The sequence below is a fragment of the Blennius ocellaris genome (genome assembly GCF_963422515.1).
Source record: "Blennius ocellaris genome assembly, chromosome: 6".
NCBI classification, from domain to species: Eukaryota; Metazoa; Chordata; class Actinopteri; order Blenniiformes; family Blenniidae; genus Blennius; species Blennius ocellaris.
The window spans coordinates 10,474,613-10,490,054 of record NC_137655.1 but is presented as its reverse complement, the minus strand read 5'-3'; the positions used below and the strand labels follow the sequence as shown (position 1 = coordinate 10,490,054).

The 15,442-nt window shown below is 39.8% G+C and overlaps 2 protein-coding genes across 2 annotated transcripts; both read left to right on the top strand.

The window, feature by feature from the left end:
- Positions 1-4,142: 4,142 nt before the first annotated feature.
- poglut2 (protein O-glucosyltransferase 2) lies at positions 4,143-12,947 on the top strand. The gene is made up of 10 exons (XM_080498610.1): positions 4,143-4,516; positions 7,025-7,230; positions 7,325-7,530; positions 9,846-9,923; positions 10,116-10,288; positions 10,898-11,135; positions 11,465-11,674; positions 11,789-11,878; positions 11,961-12,065; positions 12,799-12,947. Exons 1-10 carry the CDS (start codon positions 4,320-4,322, stop codon positions 12,814-12,816), a joined length of 1,521 nt encoding a protein of 506 aa, XP_080354736.1. The 5' UTR covers positions 4,143-4,319; the 3' UTR covers positions 12,817-12,947.
- Positions 12,948-13,437: 490 nt separating this feature from the next.
- Positions 13,438-15,442, top strand: tex30 (testis expressed 30; the record flags this gene model as incomplete). Its single annotated transcript, XM_080498151.1, has 5 exons — positions 13,438-13,449; positions 14,201-14,437; positions 14,539-14,590; positions 14,872-15,086; positions 15,275-15,442. The coding sequence occupies 5 exons, from the start codon at positions 13,438-13,440 to the stop codon at positions 15,440-15,442; spliced, it is 684 nt and encodes a 227-aa protein (XP_080354277.1).

Here is a 15,442-nt window from a genome sequence, read left to right as displayed (position 1 = left end):
TAGCAGGACGGAGGGCCGAGAGCTGCCCTCACGCTGCGGGGAGCTTCATTGCCGCGACAGAACTTTCACTTTGAAAATGAAAGTGATTAAAAGAGGGACAAGAGAGTGACTTTGTCTTAACGGCTTCTGGACTGGCTTCACATAGGGCATTGTCACTTTGTCGAATGCCGCAGACGTGCTTGTTGGTGATGAGGACAGAGAGAGAGCGACGGCATTAGATAGCTGCATATGAAAGTGAAAATGTCCTGAGGGTTTGTGTGTGCGTGCGTGCGTGCGGGTGCGTGTGCGTGTGTGTGCATGCGTGCGTGTGTGTGGGTGGGTGGGTGCGTGCGTGTGTGTATGTCTGACTGATCTGGTGTGCTTGGATTTTCAGGACCTTAATATGTAGATACTCAAACATAAAGAAACCAACAAGAAATGCATGAAACAACAATGGATGACTATTAAAATATACAACTGCCATATTAAAAGCAGCATGCTACTTTAACAGGAGATTCAAAAATTAAAGAAAAAAAATTTATTTACTATGTAAGCCAACAACAGAAACTATGAAAAACTTTATATTTTTTGAGATATTGACAAAATCTATATATAAAAAGGGAAATGTATACCTGCATTGCTATTAAGCCAAAACTTGTGTTACTTTCCCTTTTTTTTTCTTCTAATTTTTCACCTCTGGTTGATTTCATTACCTTTGTCTTAGTCTCAGCAAATATTACTTAACACAATATAAATGCACATAGTTACCTTAGTCTACACACTTTAGAAAAATGCTAAAACTATGGTCTTACTTCAATTATTCTGGGCTGTACCATGCAAATATAAGTCCGTGGTATTAACACTTAACTCTGCACAGTCGAAACACACAAATCTGTTTTCACTTTTTGGCTGCTGCCACTTACAGAAACATTTAACAAAGCCACGGGATATCTCGCTCCCCTGCTACAGTTGTATGAAAACACAGATGAGACACGAATGCAAAGGCTGAGAGAGATGAAAAGGTCTTCTGGACTACGTGTTTATATCTATAGTATAACACCATGTACTATTCACATGCCATAAAAAAACTGGATGGATGAATCCACTCAGTACCAACTAACTAACAAAGAGCTAATACTGTATGTGGTAGTCGTTGGTTACAATAGATGGGATGTAATAATAAGACACGCCACTGAGGGCATTTATCAGCATCAAACACGTTTATGAAAAAAGTATGAGGGTGTTTTTGTTTACTTTTTTGATTGTCACTGGATTACCATTTGAGTCTTTCGCTGCCTTTGTCAGATGTTTGAGTTTGAAGAAAGTGACGTGTGAAAAATGAGTGAGAGGGAGGCAAAGAGTGCCACAGATGTTAAACCTGACTTTCTCTCTCTCTCTACCAAAGCAATCAGAAATGAATGACGCGCTCCAATTCTCTCTCCACCTCGGTCTTGTATTTTCCAGCGTTCAACCCAAGTAGTCCTCTTTTCATAATGACAGGCTGATACTTCACAATCATCTCCGTCCTCGTGATGGGAACACAGAGAGGAGATCGAATCACATCTGTTCAAACTGTGCCCACTCCCTCGTGAGGTGTCTTATCAGTGAAGCGTGCAGGAGAGGTAGTGACAGTATTCTTTATTTACTTTCAAAGTGATGTTCAGATGTTGAGTCAGTGAAGAAACTATGTACATGTGTAAAACATTTGCAACAATTTCAATTGAAGGCGAATACGTTTTGTTTTTATTTTCAATATTGTTCTTGATGACTATGATATCCTTGTGTCGCAGTCCTATATTTGATGGTTATGGCCTCTTAACTGACGGCTCTTGTATTTTAAAAACAACAAATGTTTTATGATACATGATTGTGTATCATATTGTGATTGTGTTGTATGTCAGTGAATAGAACCCAACACGGACAACAGCATTAAGTGAGGAGGATATTTTGTACTTGTGTATTTGTATTTTGAACTGATCTGAGAGAAAAAAAAAACTAAAATCAATCAGAGGATTATCGATATCCATCTCTCTATCTCACAATGAATTTTTCTGCACTTGAGCATCAATACAATAAAGTAATGCGCTTTGACATCACTCGCACATAAAATATGCACAGCAACATTCAAAGCCTAATAATAAAGAAAAAAAAAACAGATGCAAGTGATTCAAGTAGTTTCTGCCTGCCTTCTGTCAGGCTGCTGAGACATTCCTATGGCTTCAACACCCTTCAGACCTGTTTACTTTAACTCAGTTCAGCTGAAGTCTTAAAGCCTGGGCCACACAGGGTTTCAAAAAGTATAGAATTTCACACGAAATGGTGTCATACATGTCAAAAATAACCGGCAAATACACATTTCTCTTCTATTTCTGTACTGTCGATGAGATTTGTGTTGAGTGCAGTTTATTCAATGGCAGAGAAAATATACAAAAAAACAAAACAAAACCAATATAAAGCTGAAAAAAAAATCTGACTTCTGCTGACAGGGTGTTTTGTTAGTATGTTTTCGGTTTGTATGTTTTCAGTTTTTATATTAACTGTACAGTTCAATCTTGGGTGAAAGATAAAAAAAAAAATGTTAAAAGATATTCTTGGGATATTTTCTCTGTATATGTTGTACCTGTTCCTGCTGGTACTGTATCTGGTATTCTGGCTCTGTCTAAATCACTGGAACTATGTAGTTCTTCACACTGTAGTATGCTGAAGAAGCGTTTCTTTGGTTTTCTCAATGATGGCAGCAAAGTTTGTCTTATTTCAATGGATTCTACCACTTTTCGTTCTTCTTGATATTATACTAGTGTAATAGAAATTACTTGACAAAAAAGATCTGAAAAATATGTTGATGCAAAAGCAAACTGAAATAAACATTGATTGATGTACACGGTTGGGAGGTGTGTGTTCAGTGCTGCCTCTCCACAATTTTTAACTGTTTCCTGCTGACTGCAAAGGTTTTTTGTGGGAGTCTTTGCTTCACACTTGCGATCATGTTTGCCAACAGCAGCCACAAGTAAAGCATGCGTCGACTGATCATGAAAGAGCAGCATGGTTTTATCATTACATGCCCAAGCAGGTCACGAAGACAGGAGCCATCTGCTGATTGGTCAGTGATTTACTACATGCCCTCAACATTTTAATATGTCCACTGTATGAATCCTCTGTTGTTAACATATTCAGCTTTGCACTGTTTTTTTTTTTGTTTGTTTGCTTTTTTGTTTTGCTGGACAACTTTCATGTGCTTGGACGTGAGGCAAAGGAGACCGAGACTCAGGCACAAAAGTTCCGAGGAGCACCGGGGTCTGTGTTTGCATTGCGTCCCCGCTTTCTGCTCAAATGCCGGAGCAGCCACTCCAGTGCCAGAGCAACTGCAAAAAATAAAAGTTAACAATACAAAGTGGCGGATGTAAACAACAGAGCATTCATAAGGTCCAGGTCTGCCGACTGCTCTGACCCATTTTTGGGTCAAATTTGGCCTCAAAGCCACCCAAGGCTGCAAAAAATGAAGAAGAAAATACAATATAGAAACAATATGGTCCTGCCCTCTAGGCCCTTGGCCTTTCTACTCCCCCCCCCCCCCCCCCCCCCCCAAAAAAAAAAAAGATGGGGGTAAAAAAAAAGAAGAAAGAAAGTAAAATCAAAAGTTAAGGGGAAGAGACAAACACATTCCTGACATGTGAAGTAAAATAATAGTGGAAATAATAATTTCGGAATTTTCAGTACTTAACCCTTTGTAGGGCATTCATTGAAATAAATCAACCCAGAGTGTCAATTTTTTTACTTGTACCATTTAGTCTGCTGAAATAACTATAAGGTAAACATGGGGACATCACAATGTATTTAGGTTTAATACAGTTGCACAACGCAGAGATAGACAACCACACAATCAATCTATATTTAGGAGACAGTAATATAATATTTCTTTTAATTGTAGAATTTTATTTTTTGGTATTTTCAGTTCAGTGTTTATTTGAACCGCCCTCTGGATCAATGATGAATTTATTTATGCATCGCCACGATCCAGCTGCTCTCATCATCCAATCATGTTTCCTATCAGATTATTTCAGCCAATCAGATCAAGGTCAGTGAAATCTCGACCAACGGAGTCTGTGCGTTTCGTCGTCTGATCCCGCCCCCTTCTCTCATTCACTATGCTGTGAAGCGTTTAGGGAGTCGCTGAAGATGAACTCTGGACCGGCGAGAACGCTTTAACCATGTTCACAGGAAAGAGTGCAGACTATGCCGCCGCTATCTCGTGTCACTCCCGGTGAAAGTGTTGCCCGCGGGCGTCGTTGAAGCTGGAATGGGGAGGGTTTCCAGCGGCCCGGTGAGAGCGTGAAGCCGCTATGTCGGCCGGTCGTTACTTCTGGCTGCTGCCGTTCTGCGTGTCGGTGATCGGACAGCCGCGAGCTCCGCCCGGAGCTCCGGGGGCCTCCGTTCCCGCTGCTGCCAACACTTTGGTGTGGGGATCCGGACTGGAGGCGGACGTTGTCCTCCCTGCTCGGTTTTTCTACATCCAGGCGGTGGACAGCTCGGGGAAGAAGTGAGTATCCAGTGGGGCCTGGGCGGATCGCTCCCCCATCTCCTCCCGCTTCCCTCTGCTCCAGTTCAGACTGCATGTTCTCCACATGTCACCATCTCAAGCTAGTTTGCACATCTCGGACTAGTTACTGCACACTAAAACTAGTTATTGCACGCTTAAACTCGTCAACACAAAAATTGCTCCCAAGGTACCAACAGTTGTACTCAAATACTGATCCAGTCCAGACTTGACGTTCTCCATTGTTCCCACTTGGAATTAGTCACTCGCTGCCACAATGATACTCGAGTATAACCACTGTTACACTCTTGATTTGTACTCTCACAAGAAAAAGTACTCTTCCTTGTCCTCTAAAAGTACTTAAGTAACTTTGTAGAAACACTGTGAAAGGCTGGCATTTGATTTAATATACTTCATATCTTTAAATCAGATTTATGAGCAAACAATTGAAGTATATAGAGTCACTCTCTGGCAATTTGTTTTTAAATAAATGTAAATATAAATTACATTGTTTTTTCTCCTGAAACCAATAAACTTACAAACCAAATCAAAAGGTTTGAATAGTATTTGACATTTTGGTAGTACTTGGTAGTAACCTATGATTTTTTGCAAGTATTGAACTACATTTTTTTTTAATTGTGAAATGTACCTAATTATGATTTGCAACCCAACAGCATATGCCCAGTGATAATAAAACCATTAAAAGTGCAGTATCGTTTATTTTTATTTACAATCTGTAAATATTACGAAATTTTGTAAGTGTAAGTACATAAATTAGCATCTTTGCACACAATCCTAAAAAATCTAGAGAAGTCTAGGAATGATTGAAATAACCCTGTGCAGTGGAAAACATTTTAGGAACACTGTAAAGCCATTGCCTCTGAAGACAGCTCTTCACTGCAACTAAAGGTGCAAGTTAAAGTGTTTGTTAGTTAGCTCTAATTTTGATATGAGAACAAGTTTATATTTGCAGGTAAATGGTAAACCACATTTTACAGTTATTACAACTATCTATTTTCAATTACCAAAAAACACAACACTTCATTCAAATACTCTTTCCAATTAAATATGAGATTTTACTTATTTTTGAAAATTGGGGCAGTCATATGAAATTCAGTAGCTAATAAGTAGTTCAACCCAAAAAAGTGTTACTTTAGCTCAGGAAATGGTCTTCTGTATCAGAATCAGATTTGAATAAATGTAGATTTCAATGTGATGTCCCATCTGTTGTTTAGGTAACAGCACAACAAGATGTGTTGTAAATAGTACAGTAAAATGTAAACTTGATTGATTGATGAGTACCCTAAATTATTCTGTTAAGAAGCATTAGTAACATTTTTTATTTATTTATCATTATCGTGATATTAATATATGCAGTATACAATTTGTGCAAGTCATAAGCACTTAGAGCAAGAATGACAATTATTTATCTGACGTAGAAAGCACAAAGACATAAATCTGCGTGAGATTCTGTATTTAGCACAAATCATATCTTTATCTCAATACTTGCCAACACTATACCATATCTCAAGTTTATCTAATATCTTGAAGCCCTGATTACATCATTATCAGGGCTGTTGTATATTGTATGTGTTTGAGACAGCAGATTGTGTGTGTCCACATGACCGACAGCATAGTAAACAAACCCTGCACATGTGCAGTATGGAAACTGAAATGTAAACTGAAATTGCAGACATGAAAGTGTGTGCCGCAGGCAAAAGCATGTCAGACAATCTCCAATGACTCCTTTCAGCTCACAAACACCTCCACGGGTCCATTTAATCCTACTTTCTGTTGAGGTGTCACTTTTACACGTGCTTTTGTTCACTCTTCCAGCTCCATTCATTCCCTACTACAAAAACATGATGCCGATGTTGTCTGCTGGTACCGATAAGACACAATAACAACTCTGACAAGCTGTGAGTCACATCGGGAAACTACAGATTTCAGATTTTTATTTAGTTTTTTCTTTCCATCTTTATTCTACCAGGATGTCCCATGGAAATTAAACCTGTTTAACAAGCCATGAATGGATTTATTCAAAGTGTTTCTGTAGGTAAACAGCGGGATATTCTTGCTGAGCAAAGCATGTAAACACTACATTAATCAAATTTTTTCCATCTATGACCCAATTCTGGAGAATTATCTGTCATTTTGATAGTTTGTATCAGTAGTTTCCACACTTTGGTTCTTGGCTTCCTTGGCAGAACACCAGAGATCACAGAGGTGAAGTCAAGATGTCAAAAAAGACATAAAAGATTCCTTCAATGACGTAGAACAGAATTTTGGGTTCCGGCTGCCCAAGTGTGTCCACCAGTGTTTGTTCACTGTAACGCTTCAATACATCAAAGAGGGGATCAGCAGCTTTCTTCGAGGTAATCTTGATGGGAGAAAAAAGTTGAGAAACACTGGAATAGCTCTGGAATTATATACTTGAAATAAAGCATCAGAATCAAAATGGATGACATGTCGTCAAATATAATTCTTAACAGCTGTTCATTGTCTCCTCAGTTTAACCACTTCACCGGGTGAGAAGTCCTTTGAGGTGAAGATCTTGTCTCCATCAGAACCCTTCACCAGGATCTGGATCCAGGTCCTGGATCGTCAGGATGGCTCATTCCTGGTCCGCTACCGAATGTACGCCACATACACGGACCTCCACATCCACGTGTTGCTCCAAGACAACCATGTTGCCAAGTCACCGTTCATCCTTAAAGGTATAAGATGTAGGGCGTGAGTGTTCTGGATGGGACATGTACAACGTACGAGATTAAAAGACAAAGGTGACAAGCGTATATTTATTCTCTGCAGGGCCGGTCTATCATGAGGGCTGTTTGTGTCCCCAGCCAATCGGCTCAGTGTGGGAGTCTCACATGCACTGTCCTCAGTCCTTCGCCCAGATAGACAGAGACCTGTCTCTATACACGAGTGTCGACCCTGATCTGAATGCTCAGGAGATACCGGAGCGCTTCGGGCAGCGCCAGAGCCTCTGTCACTACACCATCAAAGACAACAAGGTATTTCACACCCAAAACCTTAGATGTTACAGTCAAGATTAGCACAAAATCTCCACATTGCCAGTTTTGTAATAAGGTCTCACATGCTGCTGAAGGACTGCGCCGATAATTCTCATTAAAATACATTTGTCATCGTCACTGTGGGTGAGCGCAGGGTTTTCGTTTTTTACAAAAGCTTGATGCCTATTTTATTTTATACTTTAAGAAGACAACAAATGTGAAAAAAACTAAATAAAACAAAAATAACAGCTAACTGATCAAGATCAGCATCGAAAAACACAAACCACATTATAGTTTGCCTTTTTAATACATTTATTCTAAACAGCTGAAGGCGATTTATTTCCCCACACTTTGTTGAGGTGACAGAGCCACTTACAGAGAATCATTTCCTTCCCTTGTGGAATAATTTCACCCTTTTTTCTTTTGCTGGTTTTGAAATGGCAGCGAGGCCGTCTTTTAGATTTCCGAGTGAAATTAATCTGCTGCACCGACGGTGAACAATGACAAATCAAAAAGGTGAAACACATTGGAGTTTATGCTCTTAAAGGACAGTGTGGTGCAGTTGCCTTATGGCCTTTAATGAAGGGTTTCTTTAAACCCTGCCCAACCAGCAAACCAGTATTATGCAGTGAATGTGTCAGATTTCTTCAATCAGTGTCTCTTATATGGATGGTAATACACAAGCAGTAAAAAAAAAAAACCGGAGTCCTTCTTTTCAAATGTAGTTCTGGCTGTATAATAATGAAGAGTGTCGTCAAGCAGACATATAATTAGGACTGCATTGTGAAGTCAGGTGGAGAAGCCCGAAGCCATGTGTCACACCTGTAGGAGCAGTTTAAGGATACAACCTTCTCAAAATACCACTGTGGACGTCAGTCCAGGTGCCTGTAATGGTGATATGTTTACAGCCCTGGTCACACAGGGCTAACATTACCTGGGAACATCCTGTAGTTTTCTTGTTTTTTGGTTTTTTTTTCAACAGTTTCACAGTTCTTTTGGTTTTATTATAGTATCGTTACATTTTACATGTTCAGCTTCAATGTTCTTATTCTGTTTGTGCATACACCCATTTATTCCTGCTTTATGTAGTTTTTCATGCATTCACTCACGTTTTGCAAAACGCTGTTTATCATCTCTTTTCTTAAAGGGAATTCACATTCACCCCTTGAACCGATAATGTATTATAAAACCCTCGTCTTCAACCTACTGGCATAACATTCAGCCTCACCTTCAGTCAGACATGCTGTTCCTTGCCGCCCTCGTTCTTCAATCACCGTTTCAGCTGCTGAAAAGCTCATAAATCTGACTGGCTTGGCTTGAATCTTCCTCTGCGGTCACTCATAATAGCTTTGGCTGCACTGTCAGTGTGTTTGGCAACATAGTCCAGTAGACTGATTAATATCTGGCCGATGGGATCGGAGTCTGCTCTCCTGAAATTGATGTGCTGTTGCAGTTTTGAATAAAGCCCGGGATTCTGGCAGGAGTGACATGTGACATTTTCATGTTTCACACGCTTGGCTTCCCGTCACTTTGGTAAACGTTAATTTTCGGCCTCATCTGGTTTTGTGGTTTGACGCATCAGAACATTTTGGGCCAGTCTTTGTGTTTCCTTTGGCAAATTTGACAGTAAATTGTGGATAGTGATATTTCCACACCTGTGCTCACCAGCCTGGCAACAATCCCACTGGCTGTTGTGATTGTGAGCTCATATTTCACAGCTCCAACTAGTTTTTGCTTTTCAGTCGCAGTGACCTGTCCAGAAGCCTTCCATTCTTTTTTTCTCTTCCTGTTGGTTCATGGTGAAAACTACAGTGTAAATCATAAAAAGGATGCATAAATGAATGCAGACACTGACGGTGAACAAATAACCCCTGAGCATCACTATGATCCTATCAGTGGTGGCACTCAACACTGGTCAACTCCTCTGATTATGAAATCGTACCAGCCCTCCCTAACATAAAACCAATTTGAAGTTAAAGGTCCCATATTGTTGAAGGACAGGTTGTTTTTTAATCATGAAGCAGATGTACAGTAGATAACGTACACAAAATAAGCACCTCTCCACAATTAGTCTTTACTAACATATATTTGAGAATTTGATATTCTTTATTCTTTATCTTCTTTATTATTTATTCAGTTTTTATTTCAAGGTAGATTACACCCCATTATGTGTACTGAGGTTATATTGCGCTATGATAACGCTGACAACTGTTAATTCTGTTAAATGCTATGTGGGTCCTCCAGCTGTGATTGTGATGTGAATTAAAATGGGATAAACCTTCGAAGTGTGTATAAATTATTGTGTATTTCTTTAGGCGTATGTCAAAACCTTTGGAGAGCATGTGGGCTTCAGAATCTTCATGGATGCCATCCTTCTGTCTCTCACCAGGAAGGTATGTTTCTATTTTGCTGCCTCTTCTTTTAACCAATTGAAGCATGTGGCTAAGTTACCAAAAAAATATATTTTTCTTGTTCACTGTGATGAATATTGTGCAAAATATTCCCAAATTTAATTTTCCAAAATATATGAATGACTTATTAGACATATTTGTTTTGATTTTTCCTTCTTGGGACCGTATGTCCAGGTGAAGCTCCCTGATCTGGAGTTCTTTGTAAATCTGGGCGACTGGCCTTTAGAGAAGAGGAAAGCCACGGAGAGACTTCACCCCATCTTCTCCTGGTGTGGCTCCAACAACACCAGAGATATTGTGATGCCAACTTATGACCTGACGGAGTCTGTCCTCGAAACCATGGGAAGGTACGTTTTCCCAGCCATAACACAGACTTGCAGGTGGCGGCAGCCAATTTCAGCTGAATGTCAAGGCAAGATATACAAATTAAAGGCCATCACACGGCAAACGGAGAGACAGTGGCTCACACTCTTTCATATTTACCGGTAATTACATAGTGTTCTCAATTTTAAAATTAATGAAATGAAAAAAGGTTTGTCTTAGACATAACTTCATAAATTCAATAACAGATTAAAGATAGGCAGTAAATTCACTAATATTCTGTAAAATGCCTAAAGTTGTTGGTCTCCTTCACTTTGTAATTTCTCTGATAAAAGTGAAAAAAACACTGAAACACAACTAATAAAATGAGAATGAACCACAATTATCCTCTTTTTTTTCCGTCTCACCTTTGCTTGGTATGAAGCCCCATTGACTGGATATTTTTATGGTATGGCACTGTCATTTGTGAGTCACAACGACTCTTTCTGGCAGCAAATACTTGTTTTGCATTTCTGTATAGAGTACAACTCGAGTACAGCAGTAACTTTGGCAGAAGTGTAGATTTTGCCAATTTAGAGCAAAAACATTAAAAAAAAAAAAAAAAACATACAGCATTGTCTCCTTCCACTGAACAGAGTCAGCCTGGATATGATGTCCGTTCAAGCCAACACAGGGCCGCCGTGGTCAGAGAAAAACGCCACGGCCTTCTGGAGGGGCCGTGACAGTCGTCAGGAGCGTCTGGAGCTGGTCAAGCTTTCGAGGGCTCACCCTGACGTCGTCGACGCTGCTTTCACCAACTTCTTCTTCTTCAAGCACGATGAGAGTCTGTACGGGCCGCTGGTCAAACACGTCTCCTTTTTTGACTTTTTTAAGGTGAAATTTTCATTATGTATTGGAAAAATACCAACTGAGTTACAGCAAAATGAAAAGCATTCCTCTTTTTTTTACATTTGGTGGCGTTGTGGTTATTTATGTGGAGTTAGTTCTTCCAGAGGAGAAGACTGAGATAGGAAGTCAAGCTCATTCCACCACATAGTGCTTGCTGTGTAAAGTTAGTGTATTCAGACTTTGATAAACATGATAAAAATGCCTTGCACAAGCACAAAAAGATAAGTGAGTTCAGTTTTTTTTTTTTTTTTTTAATAGTCTGGAACCTAGAATGTATGTGAGTAATTGAATAATTTTTGTCTGTCCACCATCAGTACAAGTACCAAATAAACATAGATGGCACAGTTGCGGCGTATCGCCTGCCTTACCTGTTGGCAGGAGACAGTGTGGTCTTCAAACAGGATTCCGGCTATTATGAACATTTCTACAAGGAGCTACAACCCTGGGAGCACTACATCCCTGTGAGGGCGGATCTGGGAGACCTGCTGGAGAAGATCCAGTGGGCCCGTGACCATGATGACGAGGTATGAATGAAACACTCCCATTCAACCCGATGCCTTCAATAAAACCGATCATGAATTCCTCTTGCATCTCATACTAAATTGTCTCCTGGTTCTGCGACACCTGCTGTCTTCCAGGCAAAGAAAATTGCACTTGCCGGTCAGCACTTTGCCCGCAGTCATCTCACGGGTGACAGCATATTTTGTTACTACTTCAAACTTTTCGAGGTAGCGTTTCTTCAGTCCAAGAGTTCTGGTGTCAGCTGTATCAAGAGTGGAACGCTTTCTCACAGTGCTTTTCTTCTTGTAGGCGTATGCCAAACTCCAGGTGACAGAGCCAAAGATTCGCAACGACATGGAGCTGGTGGAGCAGCCTGCTGATGACCTGTTTCAATGTTCCTGCCACAGGGAGATGGTAAAAGATACCAATAGGTTCACCTCATGAAGAAATTGATTCTGCTGTCAGCGCGGCAATATATTAGTCAGTTTTCACTGGTCACTTGAAGGTAGCAGTAATCTGTTAGTAAGCACATTTTAGCAGTTTCATTTGAATACTGTAATATTGCTTTAGCAATAAATGCAATTTATTTAATGAAACCCAATGTATTAATGGACACATCTGTTCCCTGCCAAACACAATGCACCAGTAGTCAACCTTGTAGATTATAGATGGAATAGTTAGTCAACACACACACTCGTCTGTTTCATGTTAAACAATAGCTGACAAAGCAAAGCATTTGTCTACAGTATGTTTGGATTGGGAACCTCTAGAAAGTAACTGGGTGTTATTAAGCACAAGGACATGCTGTGATTCATGACTGAAGTAGGTAGCTCAGTGAAAGGCTGATTAAAAATATCAGTAATATCCACATCAGGACTATTTGTTCAGAAATCATTAACATGACAAACATTAGTGGCTTCAAAGTGTGGCAGCTTGTTTTATTTATTTACTTTCATTTGTAATTCAAAAAAAAAAAAATGTTGGTTTTGAACAGACTCCTTAAATGTACAGCGTCCAGCTCTGTCTGGGGTGTGTGCAAAGCCACTGTGTGTGTGACGAAACATTGAAACTATATTATATTGTATAATGTGATATAATTATTTTCCTCTCTGATTTTACCATGTTTGTTTTTTTGTTTTTTTTTCAGGTGAAGGATGAGCTGTGATTACCTGTTGGCCACAGAGCCCATCATCATATTTGATATACAACCATTTTGTTCCCACAAATAATGACTTTATTGTATAACTTTGACATTCTCATCTTTAATAAAAAAAAATGTTTTTGTTTTGCTTTTGTATATTATAAGTTTTGTTTTGCTTTTGTTCTCTGTCCTAATCTAATTTGGCAACTCATGTCATTGCTGGAGGGAATTATCTGTTTTTTCAAGAACGATGCATCCAGACTCTCCTGCACAAAAAGTGAAAACCACAGAGGGAACACTATGTGGTTTTCACTTTTTGTTCAGTCTTTTGTATTGTTATTGGCCACGAGGACACATTATGTTTTTTTACAGCGAGATATAACCCAATCAAGTGCAACAAGGTCATTCAGTCTACAAACCAAACCAGCATATCACTAACAAATAAACAAATCCAACCAGTAAAAAGAAACAAAGCTGCTGGACCAGTCTCCCTACCAACCTTATACAATGTCACTTGTGACTTCATACACATGTCGAAAATATCATTTACATTGCGTCAATGTGATGGTAGTGTAATGACTCCTCCGGTACGCTGGGTGGCGCTCTTCACGCGCGTTAAAGCGGAAAAGTTGGTTTGGTGTGGAAATGATGGAGGAGGTAAGTTTACAACGAACTGCTTGCTACTTTATCGTCACTTTAAATCACAGTCCGCAGGCTCCATTCGTCAAGCTGTAGTTCAGTAATGTTAAAAAGTAAAAATTGGTGCAAGTGTGTTCTTAACTAAAAACAGGTTTACTTATATTCATATTTTGTTTGAGAATACACTCGATGGGAAGTCAATGTTTTCGACAGATTAGTTTCAGTCATGTTTTTACGGAAGAGGATTGGGGCCATCTGGAAAAGTAGGAATAAAAAGAATACCGAGAATAATGTCATAATCCTAACTCTATTCTCTGTCATACATGTGTGTGGACTGTGGACCGTTGATCTGCAGAAAACCAACATACAGAGGAAAAAAACATGCATAAGTTTTTCTTTCCAGAGTTGGATTAGAAGTTTAAACGTTAGAATCCCACTGCAGACAGATCACCCTGAGCATAACCTTTTTGACCCCCATGATATCCTGAGAGTCCCACAATGTGATAATAGAACCCTACAATTGGATGAGTAAATGCAGAAAAAGGAATTTCAACAAAGGGATTAATAAAGCATGATTAATTAGGTGTCTTTTATGTGGAGCTACATATTATAAACAATAAGTAATTCCATAATTGGTTATCTGCACATTGTTGCTGTTTTGTAAAGCTAAAGATGTCACTTTTACTATCATGTTTATGTACAACATAGTCTAATATTTTACTCATACATTACTGTGAAGTAATCCTCTTCTGTCATTTTTTTTTGTCAGGAGGCAGTGAACGTGCAGTTCGGGACAAAACATCTGAAGGGAGTTTTGAGTGTCCCAGCAGCTGTGAATACAGTGCATACAGCCGTGGTACTGACACACGGAGCAGGAGGAGACATGAACTTCAGGCATCTGCTGTCTCTGTCTCACTGTCTGGCATCATCAGGATTTATCTGTCTGCGCTTCACATGTAAAGCTTTAAACCTGGACTACAGAGTGAGGGCTTATCGCGCTATGTATGTAAGTATCAGCTGCCACCAACAACCATCTCTCTACTAATATCACAATATTATATTGTTGATATGAAGCTTCACAAGCTGCTGTTGTTTTTTCCCCCTAAGGACTACTTGAGATCTCTACAGAGGTTTGCCATTAACCATATCATTTTGGGAGGTAAGCAAAATCACAGGCTTTGGATGTATCAAATCCAGGGTCATGTTGAAGTAATCAAGATTATTATTAAACTTTTGGGAAGCTTTGAAATGTGAAAGTAGACATTTGTAATTTAGGTGGGTGTCGGACCCATACAGACAAACTGAAATGATTAAAACAAGCTGAGGTAGGAAATAGTAAATGTAACATGTCCCATGGTTGTAGGCCATGTAGAGAAACCTGTGCGGTTTTTCAAGGTCAAATCATTTGTTTTTCATTAATCAACCGTGAGCCGTCCACAGGCAGATCTATGGGATGTCGGGCAGCTGTGACTCTAGCTCGACAGCTTAGCGATGAATCGGAGGATAGAGTGCAGGGTATCCTCTGTCTGTCTTTCCCCCTGCACCCACCGGGACAGACGCACGCCCACCGCCAACGCAGCGAGGATCTCCGGCTGCTTCCTGACCACATGCGTGTGCTGTTTGTGTCGGGCACTAAAGACAACATGTGTGACAGGGTGAGGGAGGCTGCAAGAAGAGTCTGTTGCAGCTTTATTTCACATTTTCTCCATATTAACTGTGCTTGTTGCACCGTTTGTGATTTAAATGTGACTTTTCTTGCTTCTCTGAACTTGCTGTTTACTCCACATTCCTATGCTTCCTAACCTATGCCACAACATTAATGTTGCTCTCTGTCTTGACTCAGGAACTCTTCAATGGGACAATAAGGGAAATGAAAGCTCTGGTTGAGGTTTTATGGATACAAGGAGGCAGCCATGGACTGACAGTGAAAGCAAAAGCTGAGGAAGCTGTGATGGATGAAGTCAACTTAAAAGTTGTCACCTGGCTGAATCAAACAAGGAACAGAGATTAA

Excerpts from the sequence above, each read along its gene's own strand:
- poglut2 (XM_080498610.1), top strand. The coding sequence starts at position 4,320 with ATGTCGGCCGGTCGTTACTTCTGGCTGCTGCCGTTCTGCGTGTCGGTG. Across the intron at positions 7,231-7,324 it reads GTCACCGTTCATCCTTAAAG|GGCCGGTCTATCATGAGGGC; the intron begins GTATAAGATGTA and ends TATTCTCTGCAG. Across the intron at positions 9,924-10,115 it reads TTCTGTCTCTCACCAGGAAG|GTGAAGCTCCCTGATCTGGA; the intron begins GTATGTTTCTAT and ends CCGTATGTCCAG.